Below are 20318 nucleotides of genomic sequence, written 5' to 3'. Positions count from 1 at the left end.
GAAAACTGTTTAAGTTCTAAACTTAACTCCTTATTGAGTTTTCTTAATAACTTTGACCTCGATATCTCACAAACTCTCTATTGTACATCAATTTTTTTTAAAAAATGCTTGGTTTAACTCAATTCTTAAATGTAATCTGGTGTTAAATGCTAAATACTAACTTACTTGAGATTTTTGAATTTTTTTTTATTCTTCCTCCAACTTATCGACATTGTCCTCAATGGAGTAGGGAAAAATGAATGGTGCATAAAAAGAGAAAGAAAAAGGAGATGTCACTGATCCAGAAGCTTTTTCAAATGGTGCTCCCCATCTTAGCCAATATTGCTTCAAATCCTACAAAGCAAGCTTTGATTAACCTTGAACATAATACAAAAAAAAGTAAAAGCAAAAACTTAAAAACTGGATTGCCTCAGAAAGTGCTAAGTTTTAAGTTTCAGCCAGACTGAAACTGGGATACAGAATCAATTAGAATAAATAGGCTCATGGAGAAACCATGGCCTCTCCCTCAATTTTAGTAGGCAATTCCCAAGAATGATTTCAATCATTGTCTATTTACTTTAAAAGTAGCATCATTGCTTGGGTTTTTGATTTTTACAGCTCCATGAGAAAAAATCTCTTTTACAACATAGGGCCCTGTCCATCTAGATCTAAATTTTTCAGGAAATAAATATAGCCTAGGGTTTATACAAAAGAAACTTTTTGATTAGATGAAAATGATTTTCTAAGGATTGCTCGATCATGAAACACCTTAGTTCTTTATTTGTATATCTTAGCATTGTCGTATGTCTCATTCCTGATTTCCTTAAGTTTCATCAATTTGTAACTTCCTATGTTGTCTAGCCTCATCTAGATCCATATTTAACTTTTTAATCGCCTACATAGCCCTATGTTCAAGCTCTATTGGTAAGTGACATGCTTTACCAAACACAAGCCTGTAAAGAGACATTCCTAAGTTGGTTTTGAAGGCAGTGCGATATGCCCAAAGAGCATCTACTAGCTTCAATGATCAATCTTTTTTATTGGTGCTTACAGTCTTCTTTAGGATTTGTTTGATTTGATGATTTGAAACTTCAACTTGTCCACTAGTCTGGGGGTGATAGGGTGTGACCAATTTATGAGTGATGTTGTATTTCTTCATTAGGATTGCAAAGGTTTGATTACAAAAAATATGTTCCCTGAACATTTATAATGGCTCTAGGGATTCCAAAATGAGAGAGAATGTTTTCTTTTAAAAATGTGATAACAATTTTGCTATCATTCGATCTACACGGCATAGTTTCTACCCATTTGGATACCTAATCGACAGTCACTAAGATATATTCATTTTCGAAAGAATTTGGAAGTGGTCTCATGAAATCGATTCTTTATACATCAAAAATCTCAACAACTAAGATCGGATTTAATGGTATCATATCTCTTTTTGTGATCCATCCTACTTGTTGACATCTAGTGCAACTTTTACAGTACTCATGTGCATCTTTAAACAAATTGAGCCAGTAAAATCTATATTAAAGAACTTTTGCAGCAATTTTCTTGGCTTCAAAGTGGCCACCACAGGCTTGGTCATGACAAAAAGACAAGATATTGTTGATCTCATGGTCCGGGACACATCTTCTAATGATTTGATCAGGATATTGTTTAAACAGATATGGATTATCCCAAATAAAATACTTGGAAAAAAATTTATATTTGTCTGAGTGTTCCAATAAGAAGGAATTCTACCAGTGGCCAAGTAATTGATAATATCAGCGTACCATGGTTCTTTGGTCACAGACATGAGTTGTTTATCAAGAAAAGACTCTTCTATTGATGGTTCGTTAGAGGGTGCATCAGTCAATTGGGACAGGTGATCAGCCACTATATTTTCGGTTCATTTCTTATCCTTGATTTCTAGATCAAATTCTTGAAGAAGTAAAATCCACCGGATCAAATGTGTTTTTGCATCTTTTTTTGTCAAGAGATGTCTAATGACTGAGTGATCAGTGTATACAATGACATGTGATCCAACCAAATAAGATCTAAACTTTTCTAGGGCAAAAACAATAGCCAAAAACTCTTTTTTAGTGGTTGAATAGTTAAGCTGCGCATCATTAAGGGTTCTACTAGCATAATAAATAACTCGTGGCAGTTTATCAATTCTTTGTCCTAAAATAGCTCCGATAGCATGATCAGATGCATCACACATGAGTTCAAAGGGTTGAGTCCAATCAGGTGGATGAATGATGGGTGCAGATGTCAGTACCTTTCTAAGATGCTCAAAAGACTCGAGGCACTCAGAAGTGAAATTAAATTTGATGTCTTTAGTAAGAAGATTGGTCAGCGGTCGAGCTATTTTGCTAAAATTTTTAATGAACCTCCTATAGAAACCAGCATATTCTAAGAATGAGCGAATTTCTTTGATTGATTTGGGTGGTGACAGATTTGCAATCAAATCTACTTTGGTTTTATCTACTTCAATTTTTTTCTTTGAGATAACATGGCCAAGTACTATGCCTTTTTTGACCATAAATTGATAATTTTCTCAATTAAGCACTAAGTGTTTCTCCTTACACCTTTCTAAGATCAATCTTAAGTGATGTAGGCACTCAGAGAAGGTAGAGCCAAAGATGAAAAAATCATCCATGAATATTTTAGAAATCTCTCAATCATATCAGAAAAGATGCTGATCATGCACCTTTGAAAAGTAGATGGAGCATTACATAAACCAAAATGCATACGTCTATAGGAAAAAGTTCCAAATGGATAGGTAAATATGATCTTCTCTTGGTTCTCTGGTGCTATAGAAATCTGATTATAGCTGAAATATCCATCAAGAAAATAATAGAACTCATGTCCGGCTAGCTTTTCGAACATTTGATCAATGGTAGGAAAAAATGATCCTTTCTTGTGGCCGCATTTAATTTTCTGTAATCAATACAAACTCTCCATCCAGTTTGGACTCTAGTCGGTACTAACTCATTTGCTTCATTTTGGATCACTGTTATCCTAGACTTTTTAGGTACTACTTGAATTGGGCTAACTCATGAACTATCTGAAATAGGATAGATAATTTTATTGTCTAGTAACTTGAGAATCTCTTTCTTCACTACCTCCTTCATAGCTGGGTTAAGTCTTCTTTGGGGGTCTCTGATTGGCTGGGCTTCTTTCTCTAAATAAATTCGATGTTGGACAATTGAAGGGCTGATCCCTTTGATGTCAGTCATGGTCCAGCCTATGGCTTCCTTACTCTCTTTGAGGACAGCTAAAAGTTTCTCCTCTTGGGTTTGATCTAGGTCTGATGCGATAATTACGGGTAGAATTTTTGATGGACCTAGATATGCGTATTTGAGATGCTGAGGGAGTGTTTTGAGTTATAGTTTAGGTGCTTCCTCAATCGATGGCTTGTGTATAGGTTCATCCATCCTCACAAGTGGTTTGACAGGTGGTTATCATTGTGGATGAACTCTCTGATCACTAGATGGAGATATTTCATAAGCTATTTCAAATTCTTGATCTGATCAAAGATTACAGTAAAAATCTTCTTCCCCTAGGTCAATGGTCTCATAGATCTCATCCTGAATCAGATTTACATCAACGAATTGATCCCTTTTTTTTTCAAGATGGAAAATATTAAGATCAATGGTCATATTTTCAAATGAGAGTTTTATGAGTCCATTGCGACAATTGATTAGGACGTTGGTGGTCGCTAAGAATGATCTTCCTAAGATTACTGGAATGTGACATTTTAGATTAATCACTGGTTCAGTCTCGAGGATCACAAAATTCACAGGATAAATGAAATTACTTATCTTGATTAACACATCTTCCACAACTCCTTTGGAAACTCTCACTGATCGATCTGCCAATTGCAATATAATTTCTGTAGGCTTTAATTCTTTTATCTCCAATTTTTCATAGACCGAATAAGGTAGGATATTCACACTAGCCCCTAAGTCTAATAAGGCCATGTCAATGATGGTTTCCTCAATAATATAAGAGATTGTAGGAGATCCTGGATCTTTGTACTTGACAGGTATGTGGCTTGATAGATATGAGCTTATACTAGCCGTCAAGAAGGCTTTCTTGGGAATATTGGTGGTCTTTTTCTTTGTGCATAGATCTTTGAGAAATTTGACATATGTGGAAATTTGTTGGATCATATCTAATAGAGGGACATTCACTTTTACTTGTTTAAACATCTCTAAGATTTGATCCATATGGACTAAGTATTTGTTGGACCTAAGTCTATTTGGAAAAGGAGCTACAGAATTGATGGGTGATGTCTTGAATTGCTTAATTCCTGATGTGAATTTTTTAAGTGGTTTGAGTGGTTTGTTAATCTCTGTTGACTCCTTAGACTTATCTGGATCCTCAAACTCGATCTGATCGATCACTTGCTCATGAGGTGGTTTAGACAATAGTTCATCTTGATCTTCAGGTGTATCGACATGATTGTCTACTTGTTTTTCAGACCTTAAAGTGTGAATTACATTTAATTAGTTGATTTGGGCTCGTTGTTGTGGTCCTTGATTGTTCTGGATCCTAGGATTAGCCTCAGATTGACTCGGTAGTTTATCTTTTTTTCTTTCACTTACAGCCATGGCTAATTGACCTAATTGCATCTCTACATGGGTAATAGCCTGGGTGTTGGAAGTTAAAAGCTGGCCTGTGGTCTGCATGAAGTTGTTCAGTGTAGTGTTGGTACTAGCAGATGATTTTGTTAGGATTTTCAGACTCTTTTCTAGCAAGTTAAGCCTTTGATCATTGCTGAAACCTGATGGGATATTTGATGATTGAGTGGGTCTGGGATTGGGTTGAGTGAAAGCAGGTCTAATTGAGTTTGACCCTTGTGATAAAAAAAAATTGAGGTGGTTCCTCCATCTTGGATTGTATGTTGGTGCGTAGGGGTCATTTATGAGTCTTTGATAGGCTGCGTTCACCTGTGCTACTTCGTTCTTGGTTGGACCCATCAAGAAAGGACATCCTTCCATCGTGTGGTCTATGGCATTACACCTATTGCAAGTTGTTGTTGCAACTTGGTTTACTTGGGTGTGTTCCTTGAGTTCTAGAGCCTCTATCCTACGGATCAAAGATGCAAATTTAACCTCTTCAGTTAGGGAAGGTTGAAGTTGATATACACCCCCTCTTGAAGGTGTGTGTCTGTCAGGTTTCCTAGTAATTTCTCATTGTAGGCTCTTTTTTGTTAGGTCCTCTAGAAATTGTCAGGCTTCTATGGGTTTTTTATTCATGAATTAACCCTGACACATTGATTCTAACATGGTTCTTGAGTTCGGATCTAGTCCTTCATAAATGATTTGGCACAGCCTCCAAGTTTCTATTCCACGGTGTGTGTATTGACTCAAAAAATTCTTAAAACGATCAAAGCAATTTCAAAAAGACTCACCTAGTAATTGATAAAATTGATTAATTTTATTTCTAAATTTGGCAGTCTTATGGTGTGGAAAATTTTTTTTCAGGAACACTCTAACAAAATCCTCCCATGATGCGATGGATTGATTAGGAAGACTGTATAACCACTTTTTGGCACTATCTTTAAGGGTAAAGTTGATCAACCTAAGTTTTACAGCATCTTCAGTGAGCTGTTGAAGCCGCATCGTGGCGCATACTTCCTCAAATTTTCTCATAAAAATGTATGCATCTTCGATTCCGGTGAATTTGGAAAGCATGTTTATGATCTGAGATTTAATTTCAAAATTGACATCAGTTTGTGGCAGTCGGATACATGAGGGTTGGGCTGTCCCAACTGGATAGCAAAGGTCTTTCAAGACCCTAGGTTCATGTTCGGGTTCATCCATAATGGGCTTAAGGTCTACTGGATTTGATGCAAAGTTTGGATCTATTCTCACTAATCGACTAGATAATCTTGTCCACGAAGAAATTTGAGAATTTTTAATTATTTTTATAATTTTTTTATTTTATTATTATTTTATATTTTTTTAAAAAGAAGAAGAAGAGGAAATAGATGAAAAAAGAATTCTAAAGATGGAGGCCTAAGGAGTCCTAAATTTAGAGACGATAGAGAAGAGTATTTTAATTAGGGTTAATATTTGTAGGTTAGTAGTCACGTTATACAATCAATCCTAGCTAAGGATAACCCTAGATCTAGACAGCTCCTAACTTGTCAAGGTTGCCTTTGAGTACTCCAGGTAAAAGACTAGCCACTCAACTGGTTAGGTAAGTGTAAGGTCGGTGGGGATCCCCCATTGCTTTCCTTAGACACCAACTGAGTTGCCAGGTAAGCGAACGAAACCAATTAAATAACCACTTTCCTTCGAGACGTAGTCCTTGAACTACTTTTCTAGACACCAGTCAAACTGACTAACCTTAATCCGATCTTACTCTTAGGATCCCTTGTCCTATTGAGCTCAAAAGTCTTTAGGGGCCAATGTCTAATTGATTTTAAGTTAAGGTTTAGGTCAATGCAATATGCAGGATGGTGGTTTGTGGGCCAAAGAAGGGTGATGAAATTTCACCTTATCTTGTTTAGGGCTTGTGTCCTTAAGATATTTTATGGACTTATGTAATGTAAGAAGAAAAGATGACCAGATTTGATAGTCAGTTAAGAGTAAATTGATTTATTTTATTTTTTAGGTTTTGTGATTAAGTATCTAATTTCTTAAGTAGATTATGAGGTGTCAATGTAGAGATTTTTTTTTTAAAGAAAGTAAGTTTGACTAAGGAACTAGGTAAGTTAGAAAGCAATTAAAAAAAATTATTATTATTTTTTAAATAATCATGCCTAGATCTCCGGCAACGGCGTCAAAATTTGATCGCTGTCGTAGGCGGTCAAGAATAAAAACTAACTCAAACTATATAGATAGGGTGAGTAGAGATCGTTTTCACGAGGATCTAGGATGATTATCTTTTTCTTTTAAGAAGAAATAGAAAGAAAATTGATTGTAGAAGGATTAACAAGAAATAGAATAGCAAGAAATCAAAAGTGTAAATTAAATTATGAAAGAAAATAATTTAAAGAAATAATCCAGGAATTCTGAATCCACCATACAAAGAAATTTATTTTCTTCTTTTTTTTTATATTATAATATTTAATTCTTATAATTATGGTATTAATATAGTTTATCTCTAAGGGATACGAACTGTATCAGTAGATCACAGCTTGTCCTGTTGGAGTATAAATTATCTAAATTCAATTACAAGATCTAAAGTTTAATTTCACATACTACGATCTATCTTTTCAAAGCACGTACCGTATCTAGATATCACGGTACGTCAAGAGAAGGTATAGGCCGTGTAGGCTGGATTAATATCTTAAAAGAAAATAAAAAGATATAAAATAAAAGTAAAATTTTATTGTATAAAAATTAAATACAAAAAGAAAAAAATAAAAATTTATTTACAGGCTTCATCATATTTCTGAATTGAAGGGTTTTAGCCATGCATCAAACTCTCTAGCTCCATAATCTCTCAATAATTGATCCCTAAAGCTCTTTGAATTTTTTCTCTATTTTTTTCTTATTTTTTCTCTGATTGTTTCTCCTCATAAAGCTTATTCCTGGACCTCCTATTTATAGATGATTTTTTCATATTTTTTTGATCACAAAAGGAGTCCTAAAATCTTTAGAAAACGTATTAATCTCCTAGAAATATTTCTACCATCGGATTTGGATTGGACCGTTCAGATCAGCCCAAAAATCAGCCTTTTACTCCTTATCAGGGTTGGATTCGATTCTGATCGTTCGATCGTGCTTCAGATGAGATATGATCCGTCGATCAGCGTGTCTGATCTCCTATTCAAAATCAGGAGCGTCATCAGCCGTTGGATCTGATGATGGATGTGTTTTCGATCATTAGATCGCGCAAAAATTCCTCTTATAAACCGACAATGGATGCTGACCGTCGGATCTAGGTTGGGATGAATGTCAGCCGTTGGATCGCACCCAGAATTTTTATCTCGCTGTGAGCCGCGCCTGTGGACCGCGTATTATTTCTGGTGGTCCGCGCCCTGGCTCTGTGGACCGACCGACTGGTCTACCATGCACCGTAGACTATTTTTAAGATTTTTTAAAGGTATTTTGACTCCATTTTTGTTCCGATTTTTATCTGAAAAATTGAAAAAAATATGTATTATATTTTTCAAAAATTTTTCTTCATTTTGATGCTTAAATTGTTCAATTAAATTAACATCTTATTTTTCATAAATATATCTAATTTTATATTTTTTAAAAAATTATTTATTTTTCAAAAAAAATTAATAAATTTATGAAATTAAATTTAAAAAAAATGCTAACATCATAAATTATTAAAAATATTTATAATAAATATAAAAATATATCACTTATCATTTATCATCCAACTGATGTGTTAGGTTTTTGAGAATAGAGTATGGTGAAGCGGAGCATCATTTTGATGCTGCTTTTGCTGCTGGGCATGTCTATTCTGTTGCTGGATTGGCCAGACTGGCTTGTATTAAAGGCTATAAGCTTTCATCTTATGAGAAGCTCAGCTCTGTGATATCAGGTAATCCACCACTTGGATGGATGTATCAAGAGAGATCTCTATATTCAGAAAGAGATAGAAAGTTGGAGGACCTTGACAAAGCAACGGAGTTGGACCCCACTCTTGTTTATCCTTACATGTATCGAGCAGCATCTTTGATGAGGAAACAAGATGCCAAACTTGCCCTAGCAGAGATTAACCGTGTTCTAGGTTTTAAGCTGGCTTTAGCGTGCATGGAACTCCGATTTTGTTTCTATTTGGCTCTCGAAGATTACAAAGCTGCACTTTGTGACATCCAAACAATTCTTACACTGTCTCCAGAGTATCGAATGTTTGGAGGGCGTGTTGCTGCTTCCCAGTTGCGTATGCTCGTTGGAGAGCATGTTGAACAGTGGACCACTGCAGATTGTTGGCTGCAACTTTATGATCGGTGGTCATCAGTAGATGACATTGGTTCCCTTTCAGTTATCTATAAGATGCTTGAATCAGATGCTGCAAAAGGGGTCTTGTACTTCAGGCAGTCTTTACTTCGTCTGAGGTAAATTTTCACTACTTCATACTCTTCTTATGCTAGAATTTAGGCATGTTACTCTATAGTTTATCAATTTTCTATTTACATTTGAACCACTGCAAATAGAGGATTTTTTTTTGGTTGAGCAGATTGAATTGTCCTGATGCAGCAATGCATAGCCTACAGCTTGCACGACGACATGCACTGACTGAATATGAACGTCTTGTCTATGAGGGTTGGATTCTATATGATACTGGTCACTGTAAAGAAGGACTGCAGAAAGCAGAGGAGGCAATCTCCATTCAAAGGTCATTTGAGGCTTTGTTTTTGAAAGCCTATGCTTTGGCTGATTCAAGCATCGATCCTTCGTGCTCTGCTACTGTTGTTTCACTTCTTGAAGATGCACTAAATTGTCCTTCAAATAGGCTTCAAAAGGATTAGACAAGTGTTATCTATGTCACACCCCGAATCCAACAATCGGCTCGAATATGTGATGGTCGCATACTCCTTAAAGTAAGTCCTAAAAAATTTGAAAGGTCAAAAATAATTCCTTACAACCTCAACATTCATAATATCTAATTTCAATAATAACTAGTAAAATTTATATAATTATAAATTAAATTTTTTCAATCCTCTGATTAGGTATCATGACACTCTATCATACATCTAGTCATCCGCAAATCCATACCACAGTCAATCATGAGCATCCTGTAACTCTGAGAAGAAAAAGAAAGATGAATGGGTGTGAGCTTTATAGTTTAGTAAGAATTTTCATATCACATCGATATAATAATATAATCTGAAAATAAGAGTAAGTAATAAAACACAAAATCTTATGTTCAATATTTAGAATACTGCAAACATCTATAAATTTTCTATCTTGTTAAAGTAGATGCATCATCGTGTGTTAATAGGTGAAATATTTTTATTCAATAATTATTTCATGTCTTATCTTTCATTTTTTTTTCATAGTCACATAATTTTTAATTTTTTCTTTCTGGCTCTGGACTAATCAAGTCTATACCTCAGTTATCATCCGAATCAATTTTCACTTAAAAGCCTTTCAAGGCTGTCTTAGGATGAGTTCTTGACCGACTGTCTCAGGCATGAGCTTCTGATTGGCTGATCCACCTATAAGTCAGTGGGGGCTGTTCCAAGCATAAGCTCCTGACCGGCTGTTTCAGTCATAAGCTTCTGACGGGCTGTTCTACATGACAAGATTAGTCTATATCATATATTTTTTTTTATTTAATTATGTTGATTTCATCAAATCAATTTCAACTTATATTATGATCAATTTAGATATGTCATATCCATATACTCATGCCATCATTTTCTGATATATATATATTGACATAATATACTCATACTCAAAATCAAATAAGCAAATAATGGTATCTCGGATATAACAAACTCATCAATCTCAAATCCAACAATGTAAAACCAATAATGCAAGATCAACGATAAAATAGTATATATAATAGTGATCATATACAGAGATTCTTATCTTTACTGATGACTGATCCAAATATAAAAATCAATGTTCTTCTTTGATTTATGAATTTCTCTAACAAGATATTCCACTCGATATCATATGCAAATAATCGTATCTCTTCATGATCCTGATCAAATATAAAAATCATATATGAAAAAATTATTGATAATCGATCCTAATAACACAAATCCAGAACTTCTCCTAGGATTACCTAAAATCGAGATTTATCTATGTATCTCGATCCTCTATTGGTCCACAAAATTTTTAAAGAGAAAAATCCCATGAAGAGAGAGAAAATTTTAGAGAGAGAAAGTAGAGAGAGAAAATGAAGAGAAAATCTTTATATCTTTCAAATGAGGCAATCATGATCGAGATTATTAGAGATCATATCAAGGTGACTCAATATGGATTAACTATGATCGATGTTATAAATTTCGAGTAAGGATCGAATTGGAATTCAATCTACTGCACGAATTTCAGAGCAATCTCAAATCATCATATTTTCATTTCAAGTTTATCCTAGGATCCGTGATGCAATCAGAGAGGGAGAGAAAGATCCTAGAGAGACAAAATTCATAAAGAGAGAAAGGTCTAGAGAGAGAAAATAAAGAGAGAATCTAGAGAGAGAAGATGGAGAGAGAAGGTAGAGAGAGGAGAGAGAAAAGAGAGAAAGGAGAGAGAGGAGAGAGAGAAAATTATTATTTTTTTATTTTTTTCTTTTTATTTTTTTTTCTCTTTTTCCTTTTCTTTTTCTTTTCCTTCTTCTTCCCACGACCCCCTCTTGGGTCGAAACAGAGGAAGACCGATGAGGTCCCCCCAGGGACCCGAGCTCCGACGAGATCGGTGGCATCCAATCGACGGTAACGAAGCAAGGCTGGCCGACAGCGAGGTTCGATCGGCAAAGTTTTTTTTTTTATTTCTCAAAAAATGGAGGATCCGTCTCTTTTCTTCATGATTTTCGATCATTGGCCGGTCGTTGGTGGCCAAGTACTCAAAAGAAGAGAGAGAGAGATGAGGGTCCGATCTCGAGGATGAGACACCGCAACCGGCGGCACCGGTGGCTGGAAAAGAGAGGAAAAGGTTCCGACCGAACAGGAGTTTCATGTTTTATAGAATTTTCGATGATCCCGACGGCCGGCGAGGAGTCTAAAATCATGGAAAGAAAGAAAAGAGGGAGAGAAAGAAAGATTGGATCTTTATCTGAGCTTCGATGGCCTCTTCGACTTTCGATTTCTGACGAATACGAGAAGAGATAGCCGCAGCTTTCACGAAAAAAAGGAGAGGAATTTAGCTTAACGATCGTCGGTGGAGGCTCGTGAGGAAGAGAGGAGTCTTATTTATAGAGGGTCCTAAAGTTTTAAGGATCCTAGAACCCTTCTCCGATCGAAATTCATCAGAGAAGAAGACTTCCATCAGGAGTCTTCTTTCCGTTCTTTTTTTTTGGATTGTGGGCTGATTCTGGGCCCAATTGGGCCGGGTGTTACATTCTTCCCCCTTCAAATAATTTCGTCCTTGAAATTAACTTATATTGTTTAAGATATATTCTATATTATATATATGCATCATGTCATTCTCACGCTTCCAATAATATCTTACATATTATTTATTTCTTATAATCTTGTTATAACAAAAATTATTTGAAATCTCAAACTCATCCCTTCTTATTGATTTCTCAATTTTTTTTTTTGAAGAACAGTAACATTTTGATCTTGTATTAAAATACTCTAGTTATTTATTTAATACATTCCACTCAAAGTTTATAATTGTCTCAGACTACCTATGATGGAAAAATAAAGGAAGGTCTTGACAATCATCGATTTCTTTCTTCTCTTGACCTTTCAATTAATTTAATAAATAGATTTTCATCTTAAGAAAATCTCAATCTTCTATATCAGTTTGAGTAATAATATTAAATTTGAAAAAATATGAGATCTATGTCAAGACATTTTAGGTTTGAACTAATAACAGAACTATCAAGCTGTTAATAAACTTGAGATATCTAGGATTTTTTGGCATTATCTATAATGAAGCAACCTACTGACAAAAATTATCCGACTATGATCAGATTAGGTCAAAATCTATAGCATTCTTTCATTATCAATAAAATTTTTTCTTATTTTCAACTAATGTATTCCATCGTAATATCTTTTGAATCAAAAAATTAATATTTTTTAATCAATTTAATCCACCACGCTTTTGCTGCGCACTCTAATCTTAATTTATTAAATTATATAAGTTTATTAAAGATAAAAATATCTTTGTATATTAGATCAATCAAAGGTGGATTCAATTTTCAAATTCTGCATAAAATTTAGAGCAAAATTTTAAGTTTCTTTGTCTTTATTGCTCCTTGGGCATAGTACATCAAAATTAAATCTTGATCCACTTCTTATGTTTGAAATCATTGTAAAAGCTTCATCATTCCTCAAGAATCCAACATGTCTAGAATCAATTTGAGTTAACATTTAGTTTACCTTATAATCATTTAGATAATTTCTAAATCAATCTTTCTTTTTAAAAGAATTAATTTCAACTTGACAAACTAGAAAAACTCAAGCCAACATCCTTATAAGTAGAATCAACTTAATTATTTCTTGTAGAGCTCTCTTCATCATGACCCTTAATATTAATCGATAAATCCATACAAATCTTATCTCTTATATAAGTCATTCAAAATTTAATACTAGCAAGATATCTAAGTTCAATTCAGAAATCCGAACTTTGACTTGAATAATTAATATACTTCATCATCTTCAACAATCACAAGAAAATTAAAGAATCTAATCCAAAGATGGTAATATGAATTATTAAAAATTTTATCATAATTATATATCATATTCTAATAAAATTAATTTTTTTAATATTTAATTTAATAATAATATCAAAATATCCTAGATCCACTTAGAAAAGTAAATTTTTGACTTGAAATTCAATGCAACTTGAAAGATCAAGAAAATTACATCTAAATATGATATTTTGAATAACTAAAGATTTCACCAAGACGTGTATCTCATATTCTCGTAATAAAATCTAAGTATATATTTTTCATCTAAATTCGGATTTCATATATGATCCTTTTATAGATTCAATACTCAAAAATATTTTTCTCTCATATGATACAATTCTTTCTTAGATCATACTCTAATTAATTTTTTTTTAATAAGTTCAAAATTTATAATACTCAGATAATTATCATCGAAATTAGAAAAAATATCGTGATCTTCAATCATATAAGTTTAATATTTCAAAATCATCTAGTATACTCAACATAACTTATCAATACCTTGCACTTCATTTCAGGGTCAACTTTTCTCATATTTAGATCAACCTTACTAATTGAAATCCAAGATATAACCCGTCAATTTTATTATGGACATTGTTGGGTATAAAATACCCCCAACCGAAGTTTGTAAAAGGCCGACCCTTCCAGGGCTCTTCCGGCTTCCGACTTTGTATGGCGTCTTTCTGAACTCTCTCGACCATCCGAGCTTCCATAATACCATCTGAATTTCTCCGATAATGAGCTCCCTTATTCATCTACCGAACTGCTCCAAATGCTCTCTGGACTTCACTATCAGCTGATTTTTTACAGTGATCGACTATTCTCCGAATCTCTTTTAGATTTCTTCCAGCCACGAACGACTTTACTTCGAACTTCTTTCGGACTTCTACAGTAACCAGACTCCATCCAAGTTTCTATGGCGGTCGACCGCCTTTCAGATTTCATCCAAGGGTCGGGCTTCGTCCGAACTTCCACAACGGATGGATTTCAGATGAATTCCTACAAAAGTCGGATCTCTACCCCGAACTTCTATTGTAGGTGGACTTCATCCGAACTCCTACAAGGGTCGGGCTCCGTCCGAACTTCTACAACGGATAGATTCCAGATGAATTCCTACAAAAATCGGATCTCTACCCTGAACTTCTATTGCAGGTGGACTTCATCCGAGCTCCTACAAGGGTCGGGCTCCGTACGAACTTCTACAGTGGATGGATCACAAACGAGCTTCTACAACGAACAGGCTCCACCAGCAGGATCTCTCCTCCGAACATCTTCCAGACTTCATCAAGGACCGAGCTTCTCCAGCGACGGGACTTCTACAGTAAGCGGTCTGCTCCAAACTTCTACGACAACCGATCTCCATCCGGACTTCTACAGTAAGCGGTCTGCTTCGAACTTCTATGACAACCGATCTCCATTCGGGCTTCTACGGTAAGCGGCCTCCTTCCGGACTCCTACAGGAACTGGACTCCGTCCGAACTTCTACAGCGGTTGGATTTCAGACGAACTTCTACAACGGATGTACTCCAGCAGCCAGATTTTTACAGTGACCGACTGTCTCTGGTATCTTTCGTACCTCTTCGACCATCAACCTTCGACAGCACCAGCCGACCTTCTACAGATCCATCCGGTCTCCTCTAATGGACGAACTTTCACAACGCCTTTTGAATTACGCTATCAGTCGATCTTCTGTCGGATTTCTCGTGCAACCGGACCTCTCCGACGGACAATCTTCAGATGAGCTTCCACATCAGGCAAATCCCAGACGGACTTCTCTGGCAATCGGATTTCTACCGAACTTCACCAATGGAAAGTCCCCGTTCGAGCTTCTATAGCAGATGACTCCCGCCTGTAGCATCAGCGCCCAAGACATCCGACAACAGTAGACTCGTCAGCAACCTCGAAAACATCCGAACTTCTCCCGGATGGCTGAGATAGAGCCATTTCGCTCCATCAGACGTCCCAACCGAGCTTCAGCCGTCAGGCCCAAACTTTCTGGCAAGTCACGACAATGGCCACTATCCTGCTCCACTCTCTATAACGGATTTCGCGTGGCTCTACCACTCTCTAGCAAGTCGCGACAACGGACACCACTCCACTCTCCATAACAAACTCCACGTGGCCCTGAACGGCCCCCTGACGCCACTACTCTTCGTAACAAACTCTGCGTGGCCCCGAATGGCCCACTATCAGGCGGTTACAAATGTCGCTGTCAATCAGTTACGCTCTCCGTCTATAAAAAGGGATCCCCAGATACGTTCTTCTCTAAGCTCTAAACTCTATCTCGAAACTTTGCTAAAATTTTCATTCGAGTGCTTCATTTCTGTTGAGGCAGAGTACTGACTTGAGCATCGGAGGGTCTTGTCGGAGCACCCCCACCTCCGATTTAGACTTTCTTTGCAGATCCCGGTGGCGGATGCGATCTTCTCGACTCCAGCTTCTCCGACGTCGGTGGAATTCTGCATCAACAGACATCATATGTCACTTATGCATAAATTTTATCATAGTATCTATTGATTTAAAATCCAAATATTGAATCTTTTCTCTTATATCTATCATGTTCCTCATGATCATAGCCTCAAGTTCAAATATCACTAAAGTCACAATCCCGAATAATTATAATCTTAAGCTCAAATACTACTTAAATCATATTATCTAGTGATCATAACCTAAACTCTAATATCATTCTATTACATCCTTAATGATTATAACCTTGAACTCTGATATTATCTATCATACTCTATTGATTATAATTCTAAAGTTTTGATATCATTTATATGACAATCCCTAATGACCTTAAACCTGGGCTCTAGTACTATTCTGTCATATCCTAATCACTTGTATCATTGTCTCCAAATGAACGTAACCTAAGCTCTAAGCTCAGATACCACTCTGTCACATCCAATTGATCTTATATAAAGTTTTAATATCACTTCATAATTTCTAGTTATCTTAAATCTAAGCTCTGATATTATTTTGTCATATCCTAATCACTTATATCATAATCCTCAAATGATCGTAATCTGAGCTCTGATATTACTTTATTATATCCTAATCACTTATATCCTAGTTTTCAAATGATCATAACCTAGGCTCTGATATCACTCTGTAATATTCTAATTACTTATATCATAATTTCTAATGATCATAACTTATGCTCTGATACCATTCTGTCATGCCTCGAATCCAAAAGCCGGTTCGGATACGTGATGGCCGCATACTCCTTAGAGCAAGCCCTAAAGAATATGCAAGGCCAAAAATAATTTCTTACAACCTCAACATTCATAATATCTAATTTCAATAATAATTAGTAAAATTTACATAATTACAAATTAAATTCTTTCAATCCTCTGATCAGGTATCATGATACTCTATCATACATCTGCTCACCCACAAATCCATACTACAGCCAATCACGAGCATCATGTAACTCTGAGAAGAAAAAGAAAGATGAAGGGGTGTGAGCTTTACAGTCCAGTAAAAATTTTCATATCACACCGATATAATAATATAATCTAAAAATAAGAGTAAACAATAAAATATAAAATCTCATGTTCAATATTTAGAATACTGCAAACATCCATAAATTTTCTGTCTTGTTAAAATAGATGCATCATGTTAACAGGTGAAATACTTTTGTTCAACAATTATTTCATATTTTATCTTTCATTTATCTTTTTATAATCACATAATTTTTAACTTTTTCTTTCTGACTTTGGACTTATTAAGTCTATACCTCAGTCATCATCCGAATCAATTTTCACTTAAAAGCCTTTCAAGACTGTTCCAAGATGAGCTTCTGGCCGGCTGTCCCACGTACGAAAGCCCGTGAGAGGCTGTTCCAGGCATAAGCTCCTGACAGACTGTCCCAGGCATGAGCTCCTGGTCGGCTGATCCATCTATAAGCTAGTGGGGGCTGTCCCAAGCATAAGCTCCTGACCGACTGTCCCAGTCATAAGCTCTTGGCGGGCTGTTCCACATGACAAGACTAGTCCATACTATATTTTTTTTTTATTTAATTATTATGTATTGATTTCTTCAAATCAATTTCGACTTACATTATGATCAATTTAGATATGTCATATCCATGTAATTATGCCATGAATCTCTGATACATATATATTGATATAACATACTCATACTCAAAATCAAATAAGCAAATAATGGTGTCTCAGATATAGCAAATTCATCAATCTCAAATCCAACAATGCAAAACCAATAATGCAAGATCAACGGTAAAATAGCATATATAATAGTGATCATGTACAGAGATTTTTATCTTTACTGATGACTGATCCAAATATAGAAATCAATATTTTTTTTTGATTTATGAATTTTTCTAACAAGATATTCCACTTGATATCATATGCAAATAATCGTATCTCTTCATGATCCTGATCAAATATAAAAATCATATGTGAAGAAATTATTGATAATCGATCTTAATAACACAAATCCAGGACTTTTAGGATTACCCAAAATCAGGATTTATCTACGTATCTGGATCCTCTATTGGTCCACAAGACTTTTAGAGAGAAAATTCATGAAGAGAGAGAAAATTTTAGAGAGAGAAAGTAGAGAGAGAAAATGAAGAAAAAATCTTTATATCCTTCAAACGAGGCGATCATGATCGAGATTATCAAAGATCATATCAAGGTGACTCAATATGGATTAACTATGATCGATGTTATAAATTTCGAGTAAGGATCGGATTGGGATCCAATCTACTGCATGAATTTTGAAGCAATTTCAAGTCATCATATTTTCATCTTAAGTTTATCCTAGGATCCGTGATGCAATCAGAGAGGAAGAGAAAGATTCTAGAGAGAGAAAATTTATAAAGAGAAAAGTTTAGAGAGAGAAAATAAAGAGAGAATCTAGAGAGAGAAGATGGAGAGAGAAGGTAGAGAGAGGAGAGAGGAAAGAGAGAGAAAGGAGAGAGAAAATTCTTTCTTTTCTTTTTTTTTTTTATTTTTTTTTCTTTTCTATTTTTTTTTCTTTTTCTTCTTCTTCCCACGACCCTCTCTTGGGCCGAAACAGGGGAAGACCGATGAGGTCCCCCCCAGTGACCCGAGCTCCGATGAGGTGGGTGGCGTCCGGTCGACGGCAATGGAGCAAGGCCAGCCGACAGTAAGGTTCAATCGGCAAAGTTTTTTTTTTTTTATTTCTCGAAAAATAGGGGACTCGTCCCCTTTCTTCATGATTTTCGATCATTGGCCGGTCGCCGGTGGTCAAGCACTCAAGAAAAATGAGAGAGAGATGAGGATCCGGTCTCGGGGATGAGACGCCGCAACCGGCGGCACTGGTGGCCGAAAACGAAAGAAAAGGGTTCCGGCCGAACAAGGGTTTCATGTTTCATAGAATTTTCGACGATCCCGATGGCCGGCGAGGAGTCTAAAATCATGGAAAGAAAGAAAAGAGGGAGAGAAAGAAAGATTGGACCCTTACTTGAGCTTCGATGGCCTCTTCGACCTTCGATTTCTAACGAATACGAGAAGAGATAGCCGCAGCTTCCACGGAGAAAAGGAGAGGAATTTAGCTTAAAGATCGCCGGTGGAGGCTCGTGAGGGAGAGAGGAGTCTTATTTATGGAGGGTCCTAGAGTTTTAAGGATCCTAGAATCCTTCTCGGATCAGGATTCATCGGAGAAGAAGACTCCCATCAGGAGTCTTCTTCCCGTTCTTTTTTTTTTTTTTGACTGTGGACTGATTCTGAGCCCAATTGGGCCGGGTGTTACAATCTATTGATTTTCTTTACCATTGTTTCGACACATGCATGTTGTCAGCACATAATGGACAACACAGATCCTCCTTATCACTACTAAAACTAATAAGCTTTTTCTAACTCATTTAGGTACTATTTGGTCATGAGATTCTTCCTTTTTATTTCAAGTTGTCAAGGTAGGTTGGAGGTGTCTTAGTACTTATTTTCACCATAATTGTCAAAATACTATCAGCTTCCATCTAGCTTATTGATACGGTGCATAGAAACTGATATGAAGCGAAAAATAATTCCAACCAGTACTTTTCTTGAGTGACATTAGAAGCCAGCTTGGCAATTTTTAGGGCCATTCTGTTGAGAATTTCATGAAATTGGTCTAACCTGATCTATCCCAAGCCTAGGAATGCTGTCTTAGAACCAAGCATGATCATTATTCTTAGGTCTTCAAGATTTTTGTTAATTTTTTTTTCCTTCATGATAAGAATAAAACTATTGGGAGAGCAAAAATCCTAGATCTGTATGGTCCACATGATCGACATCAAAATTTGAAGCTCATGGTAGAAGTACAAGCCTAACTGATGCAAAATTGATTTTGTTCTTTTAGGTTCCTAAGCCTATTCACTTGATGTCTCAAATTATAGAAGTCAGAAATCCATAATGCTCCACTTGCAAAGACTCCAAAGTCCAAACTACTTCAGAGTGCTGTTCCAAAGGTTCCAAGACTTTCTAATTTAAACTGCTACGGACCTTGGGCTTCTAAACTATAACTCTCAATGTCCATCATTACTAAGTTTGTCACGCCCCAAACCCAGCATCTGAGTTGGGCACGTGACACGGCCACACAAACCCTAGAGCAGTATCCTAGGATCATGTAAGGCCTATTAGTTTAACATTTTTAAAAATTTTAAATAACCAAGTAATTACCAAATCAATCAACCGAGTCACAACTTTAAATCAAATGTAAATTTGTTCAATACAATTATTCAAATGTTCATTGATATCAGAGAATCTAAGTTAACTAAATTACTAAAGGCTTCAGTTCTCATTTGCTCTCGCCCAAACCATCCAACTAAGCATCCTGTGAGTCTGAAAAAAAATAAGAAGGAAAATATGAGCTTCTCCAGCTCAGTAAGAATCACTGCACATGTACATCAAGCAAATAGATAAAATTAATATTTCTAAAACCAATACAATTGAAAAAACTCATAGGTATATAATAACTGTAATATTATCACAAATATGCTAATGTATCATCATACATCATCAGGCGAAATCTTCATTCATTGTTGAATTTCATATTAAATGTTGTATCTTCTCACATTTTCGGTTTGACAACTTTTTATTCCTTTTTGA

General features: G+C 35.7%; 1 protein-coding gene across 1 annotated transcript in view; it reads left to right on the top strand.

Moving 5' to 3' along the window:
- Window positions 1-8344: 8344 nt before the first annotated feature.
- The window catches only part of LOC105055477 (ETO1-like protein 1), a 28001-nt gene continuing 16027 nt past the window's right edge, over window positions 8345-20318 (top strand). The window contains 2 exon segments of the mRNA XM_073251967.1: window positions 8345-8995; window positions 9118-9415. Coding sequence (XP_073108068.1) covers window positions 8499-8995; window positions 9118-9415 — 795 coding nt within the window. The 5' untranslated portion in view covers window positions 8345-8498.

Source organism: Elaeis guineensis, chromosome 2 (assembly GCF_000442705.2).
Source record: "Elaeis guineensis isolate ETL-2024a chromosome 2, EG11, whole genome shotgun sequence".
Classification (NCBI taxonomy): domain Eukaryota; kingdom Viridiplantae; phylum Streptophyta; class Magnoliopsida; order Arecales; family Arecaceae; genus Elaeis; species Elaeis guineensis.
Note: the sequence above shows the minus strand (reverse complement) of the source record. Positions and strands in the feature narration are given on the sequence as shown.